The sequence below is a fragment of the Podarcis liolepis genome (assembly GCF_965112155.1).
Source record: "Podarcis liolepis genome assembly, chromosome: 7".
Taxonomy (NCBI): Eukaryota; Metazoa; Chordata; class Lepidosauria; order Squamata; family Lacertidae; genus Podarcis; species Podarcis liolepis.
Genome location: NC_139561.1, coordinates 46,709,991 through 46,726,004, shown reverse-complemented (window position 1 = coordinate 46,726,004; position 16,014 = coordinate 46,709,991). Strand labels below are relative to the sequence as shown.

At 42.4% G+C, this 16,014-nt stretch overlaps 1 protein-coding gene across 2 annotated transcripts in view; it reads right to left on the bottom strand.

Moving 5' to 3' along the window:
* The window catches only part of PSKH1 (protein serine kinase H1), a 33,816-nt gene extending 24,103 nt beyond the window's left edge, over positions 1-9,713 (bottom strand). The window contains exons 1-2 of one of the 2 annotated variants that reach the window (XM_083515080.1): positions 9,587-9,713; positions 3,314-4,332 (exon numbers count right to left, since the gene is read on the bottom strand). In XM_083515080.1, the coding sequence (XP_083371206.1) occupies positions 3,314-4,234 (921 nt within the window). In that variant the 5' untranslated portion in view covers positions 4,235-4,332; positions 9,587-9,713. Of the gene's footprint in view, positions 1-3,313; positions 4,333-9,110; positions 9,439-9,586 lie in introns of those variants that run through there. The other variant, XM_083515081.1, reaches the window with a different exon arrangement.
* Positions 9,714-16,014: the final 6,301 nt, after the last annotated feature.

Below are 16,014 nucleotides of genomic sequence, written 5' to 3'. Positions count from 1 at the left end.
GTTTTGCATGCAGAAGGTTCCCAGGTTCAATACCCAGCATCTCCAGGTCGAGCTGGGAACAAATCCTGCCTGAGACTGCCTGCCAATCATTGTGAACAATACTGAGTAAAACAACCACCTGACTTGGTATAAGGTCCTTGGTTCCATGTATATTTTCCAGTAATTTTTACAACAATCCTAAGTCTGCGTTTTTATCCCCCATACTGTAGATGGGAGAACCAGGGCCGTGAGAAAGTAACTTGCCTAAAGGAGCTTAATGAGTTCAAGGTAGAGGTGACATTTGAAGCTGGGACTTCCTGATTTATACATCAGCCTCTACACTACACCAGCTCCCAAGCACTAAGTTTCCCCACAGGCCAACAGCCTCCAGTACCTGTACTCCACATATTATGCCAAGTTGCAAATAGCTACTTCTCCCTTGAATTCCAACTTTTAAGTAGTTGGAAGCCTTCTAGTTTGTTAGCATCAAATCAGAAATGCAAAAGAGTGACAGGATACATTTCTGAAAAGCATGTGAACTCTCCTCTCTAATGGAAACACTAGAACAGTAGAATAAGTTTTCTGCTATGTTACCTGTAGGATTTTTGACAGTAAAACTAGCCCCTTCAGCTTATTTAGCAAAGCCCTGATAAAGCAAAGAAAGAGCAGCAGGGAGCAGGGTAGCAGGGGAGAACACAATTAGTTCCTGATGCATAGGCTGTACTGATCCAGCTTCGATAAGCATTGTAACCCTTACCCAGGGAGCTAACATCATCAAAAGGGCTTGCCAAGTCACTTATCCCCAGACTGCCTTAAACGCCATGCGCCTTTGCCATCAACTCTATACCATCAGGAGCCAGAGAATGATAATTAGAGTAGTTGAGGTCAGCAGGACCTAAATGAGCTATTAAGGTATAGCTTTCCCATCAATTGCCTACTAGCCTCTTGAAAACAGACACTGCTCCAGGAAAGGAACCCAAATTGTAAGCTCTCTTCATTTCTCATCAAGAAAATGGAAATACTTCACAAGTCAGCCTGAATATCAGCTTTCACATCTCTCTCTCTCAATAGGACTCCACAATCTCAGTTCAGCATTTGAGGCAAGCCTTGTCTTGGAAAGTACACCTTTTCTTTTGGGGATAGGAAGAGAAGGAAAAACATCTAACCTTTTTTGGATTCTTCTATGATGCAAGTTCTCTGCCTGTGAAATTCTATGAGAGCCTATGTTAGCAGACACTCTCCTCCCTGGTTCAAAAGCACATTTCTTATGCTTTAGCCCAGAGGGTCACTGCAGGCGAATCTATAACTCTATGATCGGATCTCCACAGACATGCCTCTTGGGAGTGCCACTGTCAGATAAAAGTGTGTTCATTTCACAGAGTTAAAGCTAAAAGGGGGGGGGGGTAGGGGCCTTTTTGTAGCAGCCTTTTTCTTCCGCATTCTCAATCTTACACTCAGTTTGCCACAGCTGCATCCAGTGCAGTTTTAAAGGATTTCTGTGTAATAAAAGTTCTCTTAATTTGTTTTTGGAAGGCCAGTGACAAAACAAGCTTATGGCTGATTTCTTCCCATTACACCAGAAAAGATAAGAAGAAGAAAACTGATTCTCCAAGATTTATCAGGTTAGCAGAAGCATGGTTTCTTCAAGACACCCATTATTGGGGGGGGGTGTTGTTGGAGCTTGGGAGCCTACCACCCGCTATCAGCTCTTTGACCTACTTCTCCATTGATTATCACTCATTCCTAAACACTGTGAAACATGTTGCTTAAATCAGTGCCAGGACATAGCAGCTGTCAGATTCATTCACAATTCACAAATAGGGAAACTAGTTGGATCATCTGGAGTCACTGGCTGTGGTCTACAGGAAGCAAAACAGGCATGGCAAAATAACCAACAACAACAACTACTACTACTACTCTACAGAATATAAATGGGGTGCCTACTTACTGTAGGTTAACTACTTGCTTGTGAAATCTGACTGCCTGACACAACCCAGCCACAAACATACAGAAGCTACAAGTCAAATCAAAGAGTGACCAACTGCACATTATTTGGAAGACTTATCAAAACCTGCACAGCCATGAAAATTGCCTCAATGTTTTCAAAAGCAACTTATATCCTGATTTAGCATCTAGAACATTACACCCCAAATAATATAAAAAGGACTCTTCATCCATTACTGAAATGTCATCACAGCCTGAGAACTAGCAAGTACCTCGTTTGTTTTTCAGTGAGTTATTTTACTGTCACTTCTCAACCCCCGACTGAAAAATTGCTCTCTTATAAAACATTTGGCTCAGTTCTTGCTGAGATGCCACTAGGGGCAATAGTTGAATTATTTCTATTTCTGAGTGTAACTTGTTGAAGGAAGTATAGAACTTATCTCCACATTCATATATTCTTCTTTCTATAATCATAAGACACACAATGAAGCAGACCAAAGCAGTACAATGACAGATTTAATTGATACATGCCAGCACCCCCTAGAAATAGCCTCTAAAGCATTGCCTCTCCAGAGAATGTGTGCCTCTCCAAATATTACTAAACAACAGCTCCCATTCGCCCTGGCCATTGGCCATGCTAGCCAGAGCTGATGCAAGCTGGTGTCCAACAACTTCTGGAGGGTCCACTGGTCTTTTGAACAGCACCAGACAAGACTCAGAAGTTAGATTTAGCTCCAACTTTCCTGAGGACAGGCAGACTCCTAGAGGGGAATGGCTTTTCAACTCATCCCATCTGAAGCTGTTGTAAAGACTTGGCAGAGTTCCCATGCATTCTTCTATCTTCCAGAGGAGTGAGGCCTCCCAAACTGCTTAAAAGCCAACCATTCCAATGCTAAAATGTTAAATAATGTTAATTTATGTAAGAAAAATAAGAATTTTTGTATTAGTTTAATACTTCTTTTACATTTTTCTTCTTTGCAAACCATTTTGAGAGGGTTTATTTTTTTCTTTAGAGGAAATGCAATACATCTCCAAAAAATGGATAAATGACTCTCAATTCCATTTCTGAAAAAGCCTGGCCTTACCACCTCCCATTAGCAGGGGCAGAGATTCCCACTGCTTGGAAATCACTTGTTACTTTTGCTTTCACCCAGACAACCTCATTGTTGTTGTTTCTTGTAAGACATTTTGTGCAAAAGGGGGCCTAATTTCTGAAACAAAAAAACATACACTATATATTCTGAAAGCAGTAGCTTTTAAAGGACCAGGGTTGCAGTAGGCTTCAAGATTTAAGGATGAGGGTGTTTCCTGTAGAGACCAGAGATTTCAGACCATCACAGAATACACTGGCACAACAGGCACTCCCTTGCTGGAACCTTGACACACTCACCTCCCCTGAGTAACTGTACTTTCCTTTCAGAATTTGCCGATACAAGCGGGTGCGGTTGTCATCTTCAAAAGGCATCGTCCCACTTAGTAGGATGTATGAGATCACACCCAGTGCCCACATGTCTACTGAGTTTGTGTAGGGCTTTCTGACCAAGATCTCTGGGGCAATATACTCTGGTGTCCCACAGGTAGTCTTCATTAAGCAGTCGTCTCCCTTCTTTCGAGCACTCGCCAGCCCAAAGTCTGTGATCATTATTTTAGAATCCATGCCTGGGTGGTAATAGAGCAAGTTCTCTGGCTTTAAGTCCCTGTGAGTTATGCCCAATGTATGTAAGTATTTAACTCCATCCAACACCATTTGCAGCACTCGGGTAGCATCCCTTTCCGTGAAGGAACCTTTGGCAATGATTCGGTCAAACAACTCCCCTCCAGTGGCCAATTCCATCACCATGTAGACACGCTCCTGAGTCTCAAACACTTCAATGAGCTGGATGATATTGGTGTGCCGAACACGACGCAACACACACAGCTCTGACTCACACACTTCCCTTCCTTCACGATACTTAGTCTCTATTAACTTGATTGCATACGGCTGCTTGGTAGCCTTGTGCTCCACCCGTACTACACGACTAAAGCTGCCTCGGCCAATCAGGGCTTTGATATCATACTTGGCTGTCACTCTGGGATCAAATTTTGCACGGTACTTTGCCACTCTGTTCTTGCGAGGCTCTGCCTGTTCCACATGTGGGTTAGTGTGACGAGGAGGAGAAGGGATAGCAGATTTGATGGCATCTCCATCACCCTTGATGAAGTGCTTATATATGTCAGTTTTATAACCAGTATATGGCTCCACCTTTTTAACGAGATCCAAATGAACATCCTTGGGAGGCTCAGGAAGTACTTTGCTAGTCCCACAGCCCATCACTGAATGGTACTAATCATCCATCAAGGTGTTCTCCCAGAGCAACACCAGAGCAAGCATGTCTGGAACAATTCCAATCTCCACGACATCCCAGGAAGCTGGAGCGGAAAGAGAGAGAGAGAGAGAGAGAGAGAGAGAGATGAGCATACTATATTTATTCAATAAATGCCCCCTTCCTTTCTGCACATAAGCTTAATTCAGGTTTTAGTGCAATATTTGAATTCTTAAACCACAGTTTGTGATCACCAACAAGTCAGAATCAATAACTACAGTTTGAAGTAGATTTGCAAACCATGGTTTGCACAGCCTGGCACCCATTAGAATACAACTTCCACCATCCCTGGAGTTGATGGGAATTGTAGTCCAAAACATCTGGAAGACACCAGCTTGGAGGAAGACTGACACAAACCATACCTCTGTGTGATGTCTGAGTTGAACCATATTAATAACCTCAATTCTTTCTCCTGCTTATTGAATCACTTGGAAATTATCTCTACTATGACTCAGGAGACTTGGCTTCCCAGAAAATATAATTAGGAAGGGGGAGTGTAAGTGTGCTTTAAACCACAGTTCTGTCATGAAACCAAAGGAAGAAATGCCACAACATCAGTACTTCCACTGATAAGCCAAGACTCGGACATTCTTAGTTCTGTGCTAACTCCATCAAGTTAAAAATAAAATGATCCAACAATTCTGAGCATCTCAAGATAACTTTTAGTACATATACAGTTCAAACTGTTTCAATATATCAACCCAAGTCCTCCCAAAACCAGTTGGCTAGAGCTTCCTTAATACAATCTTCAGTAGAGGAAAACCTGTAAGTTAATTAATTGCATCCAAAAATGTGCAGATATATTGTGAGAAAGGGAGAAAGTCACCAGAATCACTTCACAGGTATGAAGTGCTCACATTTCATGAGCATCTGCACCCAAATTATAGGTTACCTATGAAGCTGAAGACAGGAAATTGATGCTGGAACAGCGAATGTTTTCTGCAAAAAGAATATGGGAATGCAATGGAGTCTAGCAGCTGTATAACTAGCAGGCATTAAGGCTTCTAGCTTAGCATAGTTACTAAAAGTAAATTTCACAGAAGTCAAGAGATTTCCAAGTAAACTCAGTATTTGTCTATTTGTTTGGCTGATCAGCATATTGACCTACAGTTTGGTTTGGCACCTTCTTTTCTCTATTGTTCCTTCTAGCAGCTGGAGCTAGGGTTGCAGATGCTGAATGCTGAAACTGTTGACTCTCAAACAATACTATCAACATTATCATACAGATTACACAGGTACAAAATTCCATTACAAGCTTTAGCATTTTCTGCTGCTGGGCTAATATTAAATTGCCAAATAACCTTCCTTATCAGGGTTTTAAAATATTTCAGATTCCTAGGAATTAAGCATCAAATGTTTCAAATAGAATAATAAATTCTTAGGTGCCAGAATTACATTTTACCAGTCTCATCATTTTTTCAGACAGATCCTTGAATTGGCTCGCTTTTTGGAAAATGAGGACCTTCCATTCATTTTATCAAAAGAGAAAAGCACCCCTATATCCCAACACACCACAGAAGGTTGCTTGATTTTACAGTGTTTGAAGATTATTATTCTTTAAAAAAAAATGCTGGACAGGAGTTTGGTAAGTTGCCTACATTATGTCACTTTCTCAGTCTGAGTTCCCATTCTGGTCCACGAGAGAGGAAAAGATGTCTAAACTCAAGCTACTCAATGGAAAGTACTAGAAAGCTGCTGGATCTTCTCAAACATCTTTTGCCATTGTATATTTTACCTTTCCTCAAACGTACATGAAACCTGAGCAACCGTAAGAGAATCCCATCTACTAAGAGTAGATCATATCATCATATTTAATTTTTATTCCTCCTTCAAATGTCTTTCTAAAAAATCTACGATATTATACAAAAAGATTTATTGTGCAAACCCTTCACAGACTGCAATAGAATTTCAACAAGAAAATGTTTTGAGAACAGTACTTTCAGAAGAGTTCAGATGTACTTCCTTCCAATCCTACACAAATCTCAAGGGTGGAAGCGGGGGGAAACAATGCTCGTCAGTGCAATCAGATATTGTCCCAGAACCTACCAAGGATGTAAAATATTTCTCAATATTCGCCTAGAAGGCCGTTATAAGGAAGTGATTGGAATGCAAACAGAATAGCCTGGTCTTCATCTGGAGTTGATGCCTCTCCTATTAAAACTATCAAGGCATTGAGAGATATTGCAGTAGCTGCACCATTAGCCACCATCTCTCATATCTAAAGTCAACCTTGCTACTGCAGGCAGGAATGAAGGTAGGTAACAGACTGGTAGAGTAACAACTGCATCCTCTTAGTAAATCAGAGCTTTGAAAGGGGCAGTCACCATCTTGGGGTGGGGGGAACTAGCAATACTACACTTATTTTGTTAATTTATTAATCACCTTCCATATGTATCCCAAGGTAATTTACAAAAACAACAACACCCTACTTAAAATAGCTTTTAAAATAGTACAAACGATGAAAACTATAGGTGTTTATTCTGTAGTGTTACTAAAACTAAGGCAGATACCTTTTCACCCAGTTGGAAATGCCTGTCAAAACAAAATGGTCTGCAGTCGATCACAGAAAAATGAAATAGGCACTTTTCATATCTCAACAGGAATGCTGTTCCACAGAAGAGGAGCATCCATGCTGAAAGCCCAGCTTTAAGCTATTGTGGAGTAGGCTTCTGATATTCTACTGACTTCAAGGAGAAAACTAGTGGGTATATAAGCAAAAAGGTTGTCTCCCTAGTAAGCTGATTGAAGCAGTGGTTCTTTCTGTAAAGAGGTCCTGTGGTTTTAAAACTGTATAACGTCACTCACAGACCCTGGATCAATTTCACTCAAATTCCATGGAAACCAGGCTTTGTCCAGGCCTCTCTTACTTCTTCAAGAACAGGTAATTCTTGTGCGTCAGCACTTATTACAAAAGCCAATAATGCATAATTTTAAGGTTTAAAGATCAGGTGTACAATTACTTTACCAGTGCAACTTTACTATACCGTAACCATGCAGAAAACACCCTTCATATTTATTCAGCACATGTGCCTCCCAAATCTTGCTTGCCACAGGACAGTCTAAGAGATGGCCACTGCCCTGCTCCTCTGAGAGAGACTATTTTTGAAAGGGCAGTTTACAAGAGTACCACAGGAGTCAGGTGTTGACCATGTGTACCATGAAATTTTAGCATGTTTCAAACTGCTATGAGAACACAAGAAAATGAAGTGCCCATTAAAACCCTTGTTCTCTGTAAACAGTCTTAACAAGTTTTATTCCACGGCACATATTTTTAAAGCTTTCAAGACAAGATTAGACAAGGAGTGATCATGTAGGAAGAAAACTTCAGTCACAAGTAACAAGCTGTTTTTCACCCTTGTTTTTCTGTTTTATACATTGACAACCTATTCTTCCTCTTGCATGTTGAAGAAAACCGATGTGCACCCACACAACACTGAAGCCTATACTTAATCCTCCTCCACCTTTTTTTCTACAAGCATAAACAGGGCAGCAATTCTGTATATGATGCATGTATAGAAGCCCACTTGATTTCCTGTGAGGGCCAGATATGTTAAGAAACAGTAGCAAGCCATATTTACTCCCATTCATTCTCTCTCACTGCACTCAAGAGTTTTCAGGTAACAGTCAACCAGAGCTAAATTCTACCAGCATCAAGCTATAGAAGTGAATAATACTCCCAAATTACTTAATGGCAGACCAATCAGAGAGGAACCAAAACTCCAGCACATGCTTTGCAGGAAGGTGATCCATGACGGAGTACTTGAAATCTTCAGGTAAAAGGATCAGGGAGCAGGTGATTTGAAAGACCTATGCCTCACATCCTGAAGCTCTGGGAGGAAGACCTTTCATTGCCTACAGACAACCACCCAATCTTAAACAACTCCTAACCCACAATAATACTACAACCAGACTTAACACAGACACTGGCACCAGAGCCTGCAATAAACCCAGATGCCAACTTTGCTGCCACATACACCCGGACAACACCATTACTGGCCCCAACAACATCACACATACCATCTCGGGACTATTTAATTGCTCATCGTCTAACATTGTGTATGCCATCAAATGCCAACAGTGTCCTTCAGCTCTCTATATTGGACAAACAGGCCAAACCTTACGCCAAAGAATAAACGGACATAAATCTGACATCAAGAATCACAGAACAGAGAAACCAGTAGGAGAACACTTCAATCTCCCAGGACATTCTATACAAGATCTCAAAGTAGCTGTTTTACTACAAAGGAATTTCAGAAATAGACTGGAAAGAGAAGCTGCTGAATTACAACTCATTACCAAACTTAAAACCATGAAAAGACCTGGGCTGAACAAAGACATTGGATTCTTATCTCACTATACATAACTAAACCATTTCTCACCTTCCCACCCCTTGCCTTTTCCTGTAAGACCTATTACAGTCGTTAAGAGTCGTCAAGAGGCTCTCTCAGCTATCTGCCTATCTCCCATTCCCACCACCCTTCTCAGTAACACCCCTCCCCACCTTCTCACTATATAGAAGGATCTGGCAACTTCTGTTTCAGTGTATCTGAAGAAGTGTGCATGCACACGAAAGCTCATACCAAGAACTAACTTAGTTGGTCTTTAAGGTGCTACTGGAAGGAATTTTTTTATCCTGAAGAACAACTGCTACAAGCGATGGAGAACATGTGTGCTTACGCATGCTGTAGGGCAACTCCCATCATGTCTCACCATTGGCTAAGCTGGTTGTGGGTGATGAACTGGGAGCTCAAAACAGTTAAGAGGACACTAGGTTGGGAAATGCTGGAGTAGCCAATGCTGGACTAAACGGACAAATGGTCTTACCTGGCACAACGCAGCTTCCTTTATTTAAGAGATAAACAATTCCCTTTCCTTGACCTTATGGTGACACCAACTTAACGGGACTAAGCACAGTCGGCACCAAAGCATCTTCCTTCTTTGCTTACTCGAATTCTAAGGACAGGCGCTGCCCTACTAGAGCTTTGAGGCTGACGGGGGAAAGAGCTACGAATGCCAAAGAGGAGCATCCTGAAGTGCTACTTTGGGCAAACGGAAGGACTACAGAGGCTCACTCCGAAAGCCCTCAAGCTCCGCGCCAGGCCGGGGCGGGGGGACGGACCTGCAAAGCAGGCCTCGGATACAGCACGAGCAAGGGAGAAATGCAGGCCCCTCTATGGTCTGGTGTGCGCCCAAGACATCCCCCCCCCCGAGTCAAGGCCCCGCCAAGACCACGCCGAATAGCAAGAAGACCATGTCGAGCTCAGTGCCTTCTGCGGCCAAGTCGCCCCACACCGACTCACCTCAGCCCGCGGCGGGGTGGGCGCCGGGTCCAGCCCAAGCCCAAATGGGGGGTTATGGCCTGGCGCTCGCGTCATTGCGTCATCAGTGAGCGCTCGGGATAACAACACACATGGCGCGCGGCCGCTTTCCCCGGCTGTGATTGGCGGAGGCGAGTCGTGGGCCGCGCTTAACGCAGAGGGGCGGGAGCGGGGGAAAGAGGTGGCCGTGGTTGTCATAGAAACCGAGGTGAGGCCAGGAAGGAAGGAAGCGAGTGCCAAGAGCGGAGCTGGAGCCCTTTACAGGCCCGTGCGGGCTGCCTTTGAGAACAGGAGGCGGCGACTGGCGCGCCCCTTGGTCTCTCTCCCCTCACGGTTGTTTTCTTCTCTGTTTTTGCTTGCCTTCATACGAATACATTGTACACATGCGCCTCTTTTAATATGCGTTTGTTTGCTTAATGCGTTTTTAAAATCTCGTCTCACCAAACCGTGACAGTTAAAAAAAACCAACCATCACCGTTTAAGTTCTTTGAGGTTTATATTCGAGGCTACAGCAAACGCAGGGCACGTAAATTATAAGAACGACACAAAACCCCTCCATATTCCGTGACTTTTTGGAAATACTTGCATTTTTTCCAAGCTGGGTGTGTTAGAATTACCAAGCAGCAAAAAAAAAAAAAACAGCAGCTGAGACGTCCCTTGCCACATCTGGAGGTCCGAGCAATAAGGAATAATGAATAGCAGTAAGAGAACAAAAACACAACCGAATCGAGACAATTTGCTCCCCACCCCCACCAAATCAAGGCACCTATAGCAGAAATTCTAAGCACTTCTTCTGCCCTTCCCTGGCACTAAAAATACAGTAATAATAAATCCAATAACTATTTACTGCCCTTCCATGCCACCCAAAACTAACCGCCTCTGCCTAAAAAATACTAAATAAAGCATATGCACACTCATCAAAATAAGTACAGCTTAAAGGCTGCGATCCTATACAGGTTTACCTGAGTGTAGATCCTATTGACTGAAGCTGTATATCTGAATAGATGTGTACAGGATTGTGCAGAAAAATGCCAGAAAGCTCCCTGACAACTCAACATGGGATGCAGCAGTTGGTTTTATTTAAGCGGGCTCTTTAGGGATTTTTTAATGTGTTGTCTACTGCTGCATTTTTGCTTTAGCTTGCAAATTTAGTTGCACACGCATCTAAATTTCTTATTTACCATCTAGCCTGACAAAGAGTTGAAAACAGCCAGTTGTACTAGATGACCCTCTTAGTCCCTTCCAACACTACAATTCTATGATTCTATTTGATGATATTTCCCTAATATGGATTTTGGTGTTACAGTGTAATCTCACCTTTTGGCAGTATTGCTCTTCTTTTCTAGAGTTTCTGTCAGCAAGCTATGCCCTCCTGTATGAGAGCATAAAGAGTTCAAGCAGAGTAATCAATTTCCCATAATCCCCAGTTTTCTGGTTTCCCCCTTCCATTAATACTCAACATTCTTTGGTACGATCCTCACTCAGCTGGTTTTTGTCGGTTCCCCTTTAATGTTTTGTACTTCGGATTCCCCTGAGGATGCTCATACCACTCCATCTTATTTTCTAATGCCCTTGTTTTAGCTCAATCTCTGTCGGCACTTACCACCTGAGTTTGCTATTAGAAAGAACAATAAATAATAAATAGAATCCATCACCGTAATCCAGATCCTAGCATGGCAAAGAAGTTAGGGTTCACCATGGAGACTTCTGTGACAACTAATAAATACATGAGATTGGATAAGAAAGAAACATACTAGACTGCTTCTTGAGTGGCCAGTTCTAGGACTATTAACTCACTGAAGTTTGTTCCCAGAGTTACTATCCTCTTATTGCTCAAAATTGGTACAGTTTATTTTAATGGGGCTACTTTAGTATAAGAGGATTGTGGCTTTATGTCTGGATTAACACATTCTCTTCCAATTTAACAAAGCTGAAAGTGGAACGGCATGGGACAACATTTAAATCAGAGATGAGGTTAACTGAAAGCTTGGATGCACAAGCAATAAATTATTATACTGTCCTTCAGCTGAAGATCACAGGGCTATTTACAAAAATTGTTGGGCACCTCTTGTGGCCAATACCCCTGCAAATGGCCCACTGCCATTCCCTGGAGACTGCTGGTCTTGCTCCTCATCCTTACTGCTGTCAATGCCTGTGTTCACTTGTCATTTCTAACATGCAAACAATCAGAAGAGTGAGGTGATACAGCAACATCCTCTGCCTGCTTTATTCTCTCTCTCTCTCTCTCTCCTTCTCTCTCTCTATCTGAATGGTTGCATGGATTGGTTCCAGAAGAGAAAAGCAAACAAGTTTGCAGATGTGCATTGCAGAATAGGAGTGCTAAGGTTGAGGCCTGCTGAGAGCACCTGACTGACCCGCAAAACTGGAGCCGGCTGCACTACATTTATCAAATTAATTGCAGTAAATGAGACTGAGTCACATGCATTCAATAAGCCCAAAGATGGAGATGGGTCCGGACTACCTAGGAAGTTTGTGCTCAATTTGTCTGTTGTCATATGTGAGAGCTGCTCACTGTTTGTGCCAACTGAACCAACCTAAAAATCACAATACAGGTCAAAAGAAATTGTGTCAAATCAATCAACAAACTCCAGGTTAGCAGCTCTACTAGCCTTGAAAACATTCAGGGTTTTTGTGTGTGTTTAGTATAAAGTCTTTAAATTTAGAAAAAGACCACCTCAGAGACAGGAATGTTCACTCTGGTTTCTATGAATTGTCATTTCTAAGACCCAATTAGTATTCATTAATTCTTTTGCAGAAATACTATCCTGTTTGTCCTTTGGAAATTGTAAACAGACACTGACATCATGTTGTGTGATGTGGAGGCAAGAGTTGGCAAGCTTCTACTTGACTCAAATGCAAGCTTCTCTCATCTGTACTCCCCGATTCTTTGGATACTTCTCTTAACAAAACCACTTGTTTTCTTGTGGAAAAAATTGTCTATTGTGTGACAGCAGTAGAAAAATAATGCTGTCTGCAAACACCATTCTTTTGAAAACGAATACAATCCAGTTCATTATCCCATTGATACTAGGTCACCTAAATATTGTGTGATAATGTTTCTGTGTGCTGCAGAGATATTTTGTTGTCTGCATTTATAAAATTGTTAGTTATAAAAACTTTATGTCAAACAAATAGTGTTTGGGTATTTTTGAGTTTTTGAAAACTCTCATTTGGAAAATCAGTTCCCTCCCCCTGTTCAGATCTATTGTTGGGATGGGGACTCAGGTCACTTCAAGACAAATTGCTTATTGATTTATCCTGATTTATTCGCACAAAGTTTTCAGGGAGGTTAAACAATGCTGTGTCAAGCAAATGTTACCCCAAATTTCCCAGGGCATTTCCCCATCACTTTCCTTGTCACAAAAAGTCAAATTAGGGGAGTGAATTCATTATGCAAGAGCTCCAAATCAGTTTTAATTATGTGACCTGAATTTACCAATATGTGAATGAATCCTACCCCAAAATAGCAAAACTCTGGAAGTGCTCAAAGTCTACTACTTAGTCACAAACTATTACAGTGGTGCCCCGCAAGACGAAAAACTCACTAGACGAAAGGGTTTTTCGGTTTTGCGTTGCTTCGATAGACGAATTTCCCTATGGGCTTGCTTCGCAAGACGAAAACATCTTGCGCTTTTTTTTTAAAAGCCGCTTGAAGAGGCGCAGTTGCGACGGACCGTGCTTTGCAAGACGAAAAACATTGCAAGACGAAAAGACTCACGGAACGAATTCTTTTCGACTTGCGAGGCACCGCTGTATTCCAAGGAATCCCAAGGTAAGAGGAATGAATGACTGTTGCCCAGTGAGCATGTTTTTTAGAATTCCTGAGTAACACCACATATGAAGCTGCTAGTACAGTATTCTGTGTTTTAATTACTGACATATACAAGTGGAGCTGCTTTCCCTCACCAGAACTTAGTTCTTTGCCAGTAACAAGGGCAGGCTACATGAGGCACCTGATTTTGCCAGATGCCTGGGGCAAGGAGAACACATGGCAAAGAAGGTGCCCTTCCCAGAGTGCAAAAAAGGCCACTATCAGTATCTGCAAATCTGGATGGAGGCCAAAAGGAATGGATTCGTGTTCAGTTAATTCTATTTAAATCTCACTTCACACTGAATGGGGGCAGGGGTCTTCTAGAACTGAGCTTATTTTGGTAACAGCTTGAGGAAATAGCAACTTGATCCCTTGCAGAGTTAGGTGCACCGAAGCACGTTGAAATCAAAAGCTTGTGTGGTGTGCCTACATTGAGTTAGGATCAGACCTGCAGCCAGTACTTCTGTGTTTGTGAGGAAAGATGACTCTAGATCAGCTGTGGCCCCTCACCAATCTGCAAGCTACTGCTTGCCGGTATGTTTTGTATAAAACCTCCATGCACACGATGCATTTAAAGCGCCCAGAATACTGGGAACTGCAGTTTGCCCCTCATAGAACTATTGCCAGCAGCCTTAACAAACTATAGTTCCCAGGATTCATGTTATGTATTGAAGTTCTCACCCTGGCCACCAGGAGTATTGTGTATGTAGTTTTCACTCAGGTCCATGTCAGTTATTTTAGGCGGGAAACCCTGGGTTGTTGTTGCTACATTGTTGACAGCTGGCTGCCTATAAAAGCAGGCCGGCTGAGCTGTTTGCTGTTTAGTTCTGTTCCAGCTTACAAAATAAAGAGCTGCTTTGGAGAAATCACTGTGTCGTCTGCTATGTCAACCCACAACTTAACAATTCACATGCACATGGACGTATACAAATGAACATTCACACAGTTTCTCTCCTAAAAACAAAATAGGAATTCTATTTTACCAGGGACTAGTATTCAAAAGTAGGAACTACCCCTGCTATAAAGAGATATATGAATCACATGGAAAACTACCGCTTCCTGGAGGTTTTCCTGGATTACGGCTTGCTTAAATCATATGACATGATAGAGGGAAGTTTTGAAAAAAGCTTGTTATTTACCAAACTGAAATGCCAGAAACTATGATGATGTTGGGACCTATGGCGGTGTAACCATAAGATCCCATTCATTTTTCTCCCCATTGTCCTGAGAAAGAAGGTTCTATTTTTCTCATTGAGGTAACACATCCAGGGACATTGCAGGAAACTAATTGCAGGAAGTCCTAGCCCTTGGAGAATGAATTACCTGGTAACCATTAGCAGGACAAAACAGAGTAGGGCTCTCCTTGGCTCAAGGGATTTGTAAAGATTCAAATATTGCTTAAGATGGTGTTCGACAAGCAGTGGTTTCACCTTGTAACAACACCTGCTCAGATCTTGGACTCTTTGTGCAAGACCTCTGTGTTGTTGTTGTTTAAGGGGGGGGAGTGTGATGTATTTACTACAGTTTCACAGAGTTCATTAAGTTGATTGTTAAACCACACTAGGAATTGTAGCTCTGTGAGAATGGAAGTCTCCTAACAGCTCTCAGCACCCTTAACAAACTACAGTTCCCATGATTCTTTGGGGGAAGTCATGACGGTTTAAAGTGGTATAATAGTGCTTTAAATGTATGGTATGGATGTGGCCCCAGTATGCTAAAGTGAGAGAGGATTTAATGTTTCACATAGAGAACCATACCGCTCTAAGCCAACTCTGACTTTCGGTCAAGCTATCCTCTCGGTGCAGGCCCTGTAAGGATCATCAATATTCCAGCATGATCTTAAGAGGGCACTGTCATAGGCATGGTCTTGGCCCCCACAGCTCTACTCCACGTCTGCCCATTGCTGTCACACAGCTGCCCAGAATAGTCTCACCATCTGGTGCCCGGCTTCTCAACAATGGCTGCAGCGCAGCATCTTCCCCCCACCCCCGCTTCACAATTACAAAGAGTGAATTTAAACATCATCTCCTTTTAACTCTCCCTTCTTTTATCCTTTTCCCCCACCCGCCTGTTCCTCCCAATTCGGGGAGGTTTGTCCCTTAGCAGAGAGAGAGAGAGAGAGAGAGAGGAAGAGAGAGGAAGAGGAGGAGGATAATGTCTGCAAAGCATTTAATCTTCTGGCCATAGAACAGCAGAGAGCAAATTAGGATTGACTCCAATTAATTTGCCTTGATGGGCAAAATCTGGAGCGCAGCCATTTCTAGGAATTAAGAACAAAGGCAGGGAGGGTAAAGTAGGTCGCTGGAGAGTTTTGTAATGGGCAAGAGGGGTGCACTGTGCCCATTTCCCTTGACGAAGGAATCAATCACCCACCAGTTCAAACTAGCTTTCAAATAGCTGTACAAATTGCAGGCTGAGTCTCACCTGCAACTGGGAGACAAGAGAATGCATTCAAGAGTCTCTGTTGGGTGGATTCATTTGCATGTGCACACAGGTAACAAATGATGGCTGAGAATGGAAGCTAAATCCAGGCTGGGAATTTCCTAAGCTTGAGCCTCTGTCTATATTGCTTTTGCTG